This window comes from Cornus florida, unplaced genomic scaffold (genome assembly GCF_030987335.1).
Source record: "Cornus florida cultivar Cherokee Brave unplaced genomic scaffold, ASM3098733v1 CherokeeBrave_3.0.0_Hap2_Chr03, whole genome shotgun sequence".
NCBI lineage: Eukaryota > Viridiplantae > Streptophyta > Magnoliopsida > Cornales > Cornaceae > Cornus > Cornus florida.
Window position 1 is genome coordinate 35,585,388 of NW_026775573.1, and position 6,272 is coordinate 35,591,659.

Here is a 6,272-nt window from a genome sequence, read left to right on the forward strand (position 1 = left end):
CAAAAGAAACTGTTCTATCCTGCTTTTGCTGCTTTTGTTTTCTCTTAATCGCATTGGTAATCGGAAATTAAGGATGGTTGTTGTCGGGGAGATCTTTCTCGCAGCTTTTCTTCAGTTGCTGTTTGAGAAGTTGGCATCTGGTGTATTGGTAAAACTTGCTCGTCAACAGGGAGTTGATACCGAGTTGAAGAAGTTGAGCAAGAAGCTGCTGATAATTCAGGCCGTGATCGGCGACGCAGAGGAGAAGCAAATCACAGACAGAGCTGTGAAGATGTGGCTGGAGGATCTCAACGACCTAGCTTACGATTTGGACGATTTGCTAGACGAGTTCTCTACCGAAGCTTTGCGACGCAAATTACCTCCTAGCAGCACCACCAGCAAGGTACGGAAACTCATTCCTACTTGTTCTACTAGATTCAATGTTCCTTGTGCTGTTGTTAAATCTGATTTTAATATGAGGTCGAAGATAGAGGAGATGAATGCTAGGTTAGAAGAGATTGCAATGCAAAGAACTGACATGGGTTTGAAAGAAATTGGGGGAGGGATGAGGTATGAGAGAGTGAGAGAGAGATTGCCTTCCACTTCTCTGGTGGACAAATCTTGTGTTTACGGCAGAGAAAAAGATAAAGAGGCAATACTTGAGTTGTTGTTATTAAGGGGTGAAAGTGAAACTAGTGATGATGAGACCATCTCGGTCATTCCCATTGTGGGTATGGGAGGTGTTGGTAAAACTACTCTTGCTCAATTGGTCTATGATGACGACAATGTGAAGGATCATTTTGATGTAAAGGCATGGGTTTGCATTTCTGATGATTTTGATGTTTTCGAGGTGACCAAGACGATTCTTCAAAAGGTCACATTTGAAATCTACAACTTCAAGGATTTAGATTCACTTCAAGTAAAACTAAAGGAAACCCTGTCAGGGAAAAGGTTTCTTTTTGTTTTGGATGATGTTTGGAATGAGAATGCTGAACGGTGGGACCTTCTACGTCGGCCTTTTTTGGTTGGGGCACCCGGAAGCAAAATAATTTTTACCACTCGCAATGAAAGTGTCGCATCAGTGATGAGTTCCGTTCCAGCTATTCCAACTTACCGGCTAAAGAAGTTATCAGATGCTGATTCTCAATCTTTATTTGCTCAGTACGCACTTGGAAGAACAAATTTTGATGCACATCCAAATCTGAAAGTAATTGGTGAGAAAATAGTGAAAAAATGTGAAGGCTTGCCTTTGGCTGCAAAGACGCTTGGAGGTCTCTTACGCACTGAATTGGACGAGAAAAGGTGGGAGGATATATTGCATAGCGAGATATGGGAGCTACCACAAGAAAAAAGTAATATTCTTCCAGCTCTTAGACTGAGCTACTTTCATCTCCCTGCCCATTTGAAGCAGTGTTTTGCTTACTGCTCGATATTTCCGAAAGACTATGAATTTGACAAGGACGAGCTGATTTTGTTATGGATGGCAGAAGGTCTTTTGCAGCTAAAAAAAGGAAAGAAGTGGATGGAAGATTTTGGCGAAGAATGTTTTGATGATCTACTGTCAAGGTCATTCTTCCAGCAGTCAAGTGGTAATGAGGCAGAATTTGTGATGCATGACCTTGTGAATGATTTGGCTCAATTTGTTGCTGGAGAAATATGTTTCAGGGCAATGGATAATTTTGATGGTAATGAGCAATCTACAATTTCTAAACGGACTCGCCACTTATCTTACACTCGTCAAAAGTATGAAGTCTTCCAGAAGTTCAAGAATCTTTATGGAGTTCAATGTTTGCGTACTTTCTTACCATTACCAGTTTACAAAGAGTCTAGGTGGGCAGGAAACTACTACTTAAGTAACAGGGTCTTGTTTGATTTATTGCCTAAATTACATGGCTTACGGGTATTGTCTTTGTCTGGTTATGGTATAACCGAGCTGCCAAATTCAATTGGCAACTTGATACATCTACGGTACCTCAATTTATCCCATACTTCAATCCAATGGTTACCTAAATCAGTGGGTGCTCTGTACAATTTGCAAACTCTGTCACTGCGTGACTGCAAAGCTCTATGTATGTTGCCTGCAACCATTGTTAATTTAATTAACTTGCATCATCTTGACAATGCTAACACTAATATGTTAGAAGAAATGCCCTTGGGGATTGGTAGATTGACAAATTTGCAAACATTGTCAAAGATTCTTGTGGGAAAAAGCAACGGGTCAAGACTAATGGAGTTAAAGGACCTATTACATCTACGCGGGATGGTTTCTATTGGGAAGTTACAAAATGTAATGAATAGTCGAGAAGCAGAGGAGGCCAATTTAATGGGTAAGCAGTACCTTGATGAATTAGAGTTGGCATGGTGTGAAGAAACTGATGATTCTCGAAATGAGAAGCTTGCAATGGATGTACTTGACATACTAAAACCACACATAAACCTAAAAGAGCTCAAAATTCAGTTCTACCGGGGTATAAGTTTTCCAAGTCTAGTTGGTTGTACAAAATCCAGATGTTTACCAGCACTTGAGCAATTGCCAATGCTCAAGAACCTATACATTCAAGGCATGCATGAAGTTAAGAGTGTGGGAGTCAAGTTCTATACGGATGGTTGTTCAATGAAATTTCCTTTTCCATCACTGGAGAGTCTAACGTTTGAGGATATGCCTGAATGGGAGGAATGGTGTTTCTTTAATAATGGTGTCGAAGAAGCTACAGGACAATTCCCTTGCCTCCGAGTGCTTACGGTATGTAAATGTCCCAAGTTGAGTAGGGTTTCAATTTTAAGGCTTCCCTCTCTTTGCGAATTGCACCTGCAAGAATGTGATGAGGTGGTGTTAAGAAGTGTTACTGATTTGACCTCACTAACCACCCTGAAAGTCAAGAGTGTTACAGGGCTATCCAAACTCCCAGAAGAACTCATGCAGTTTTTGGTCGCACTTGAAAAACTCGAATTTCATAAATGTGAGCAAATGGTTACTTTGTGGCATAATGGATTTACATTGGGCGAAGAAGATACATTGCTGCTGCCATTTTGTAAACTTGAATGTTTGGAAATACGTGAGTGTGCCAATTTGGAGAATCTACCAAATGGGTTGAACAAGTACCTAACGTCTCTTAAGCGGTTGCATGTCAGTGGGTGTCCAAAACTTGTGTGCTTTCCAGAAAAAGGTGTTCCGCCCATGCTTAAAAAGCTTCGGCTGGCAGAGTGCGATGGCTTGAATTCCCTCCCCGAGAGCTTCTCTCATCTTGAATATTTGGGCGTTGAAAATTGTTCGTCTCTGAGGTCGTGGCCAACAGACATGTTTCCCACCAAACTCAAGGAGGTTACAATTTGGAAATGCATGCAATTGGAGTGGGTTTCAGAGACGATGGTACATGAGAACGGTAGTAGTAGTAGTATGTCATCACTTGAAAATCTTTGGATCGGCAATTGGCCATATATTGGAAGGTTAGTTGGGTGCCTGAACCATTTTGCAAATCTCCTTTACCTGTGGATATACAATTGCGATAGTTTGGAGTGCTTCCCAGAAACAGGTTTATCCATTCCCAACCTGACAAGTCTTATAATCGAGAATTGCGTGAATCTGAGGTCCTTGCCGCCATTTCATCGGATTCAAAGCCTTGCAATCCTCCATTTATATCGTTGTCCAAATCTTGAGTTGTTTGGCAATGGGAATTTGCCCCCAAAACTTGTTGACATTTCAGTTGATGCTGATTATGGGATGCCCCTATCAGGGTGGGGCCTGCATAAACTCACCTCTCTTAAAGAATTCAGCATCTTTGGTGGATTTTCAGAGATGGTTTGCTTTCCTGATAATGAAGAAGTAGAAGACAAGTTGTGTGTGTTTCCTGCAAGTCTAACCATCTTAGGGATTTGGGATCTCCCAAATCTCGAATCCATATCATCCAAGGGGCTCCGGAACCTCACCTCTCTTCAACATCTACATTTAAACAAATGCCCTAAGCTAAGGTCATTACCTAAGGGGGGGCTGCCTTCCACGCTTCAACATCTAAACATACAGCGCTGTCCACTTCTAAAACAAGGGTGTAGGAAGGACAGAGGAGATTACTGGCCAATGATTGCTGACATCCCTTGTGTGGAGATTGATGGCTATTACATATATGAAAATATATCTGAGTGATGATTCCCCCTGATATTTCTATCAGGTAAGCCCATTCCCTACACTCGCATTAACTCTTGTTCAATTGTATTTTCCAGCTCTCCATGCATTAAGAAAAAGAACCAATCCTTTTGATTTGATGTGGGTAAAATAACTGCACATCAACGATAAATTTACAAAAAAGCATGGAGAAACACCTTATACGCTTTTCTCTAGTAATTTTCTCCTTTCATCCATGTTGTTTTGTAAAATTTTGATCGTTATATTGAATTTTACTTTGTCATCATGTAAAATTTTATTGCCAAGAAAAGAAATGATGTACATCAAGTTTCATAACACGCTCTCGGAAAAAGGGACGACAATCAAATATTTTAAAATCATTGTTTAACTGATTTTTCTTTGTTGTAATTAATTTTATATTCTGTGGAAATTATATTCTTAGGATCCTTCTTGTTTGATTCTTTGTAGGCATGACTCCATGCGCTAATCATGCGGAGACAGCTTCTCTATAGACAGACTGGTTCTGATGCAGGTCCAGCCAAGTAACTTCACTAAAGCATAAAACAACATTGCGCTAATTATGGATTCTTCTGACTTTCTTTTAAATTTCAAATCATGGAAAGTTTCTTTCACAATATCCAGATTTGTCTGTTAAATTGTAGGGTTTTGTGGTTGTTTCCTGTGAGGTCATTATCAATTTGCAGCTCTTTGTTGAAAATTAAGTTCCATGAACAAATATGTTTTGGATTGGTCTTTTGTCAGGTACATTAGAATTTATTTTTCCCTACCACAATCATATATATTTTGCCAGATGGAAACCCTTTTATGTGCACTTGGGTTTCCTATCACAATCATGAATCATTTATATTTTGCCAGATGAAAATCCTTTTATGTGCACTTGGGTGTTGATATATTATCTCCCTTTAGTTATCTCTGATGTGCCTTATAAATGCTGGTCCTGGTGACAGAGCATTGGTTGCTTTGGCTGCTCATATTGTTTCTGGGCAGCATGGTTTTGCCAAACTTATCATTGAGAATGGCCTAGACTATCTTCCACTGCTTTGGCTGCTCATGTTGTCTCAGTTGTGGACTAAGCTAGGGGTCATTGCTTAGTACAATGCCAGATCTGAGGTAATCAAGTATGGAAAGATGGGTTTAAGTTCACGAGGAGATACTTTATGTAAAATAATGTCAAAAATTAGGTTCAAAACCTTCCCAACACCCTGCTAAATAGGGATCAATGTTGGAAATGGCCACTTTTTAGTTGTATGTAAAGTTTTTCAGTTTGAGTTTGGGTCAGGGGATTTCAATTAAAAAATGTTTGGGGACAGGTGAGTTGGTGATTAGTTGTTGGCCCATTGTGGTTGATAGGCGTTTGAATTAGATGACGGGTTAGTAATACAGGTATGTGGGATTAAATTTTCTTGTTCATCATGAAATCATTTTGGAGTTATAAAGAAATTTTTTCGAAGTGGAGCTATGTTTGAGGTGCTGAGCTTGGATATAAGATGCTGCTGGGAGGTTGCCTAGTGTCTAAAGGTTGAGTTGATCTGTCATTTTTTATACTGACTTAGAGTCTCTGTACTTTTGGAGCTAGATTTAAGTTTCATTCAATTTGGATCTTAAGTCTCAAAACTGGAGGTTTATTTGTTGTGATTATTGTGTTTTCTACGTTTTTAATTTTTGTGTGTTTTTTATTTTGAGGTCTTTTCATCAAGCTTCCTTTTTGTACTGTAAAATGAGAAAGCTTGTGTTTAATACAAAGATATTCGTTTGAGGCTCCAAAGTTTTTGACCCTATAGGGACTTCACTGTTCTTCATTAAGGTGCCCAACTGCCTTTTTGTTCATTTCCGTAATGCAAATGCTTCTTATCAAAATTTAAGTCAAACACCGAACAAGAATAGGAAAAAATTATTTTACATGTAAAAGGTTTTATGAAAAAAATATTTTTCTACAATAATGTTTTACGTAGAAACAAATGAAGCAAAGTATAAATATATGTATATCTGTATATATTACGCAATTGGTCGCTTTTGTAATCATGTTTACACTTTTTTTTTAAGGTAACATATTTTAAACTGACATATTTGTGGCTTTTTTGCCCTTTCTAGGACAATGAACATGATATATAAACATTAACAAAAAATATCATCATCTCTGGTTTTATTCCAT

At 38.8% G+C, this 6,272-nt stretch overlaps 1 protein-coding gene across 1 annotated transcript; it reads left to right on the forward strand.

The window, feature by feature from the left end:
* Window positions 1-390: 390 nt before the first annotated feature.
* Window positions 391-4,966, forward strand: LOC132300263 (putative disease resistance RPP13-like protein 1). The gene is made up of 2 exons (XM_059797280.1): window positions 391-4,145; window positions 4,568-4,966. The coding sequence occupies exon 1, from the start codon at window positions 455-457 to the stop codon at window positions 4,118-4,120; it is 3,666 nt and encodes a 1,221-aa protein (XP_059653263.1). The 5' UTR covers window positions 391-454; the 3' UTR covers window positions 4,121-4,145; window positions 4,568-4,966.
* Window positions 4,967-6,272: the final 1,306 nt, after the last annotated feature.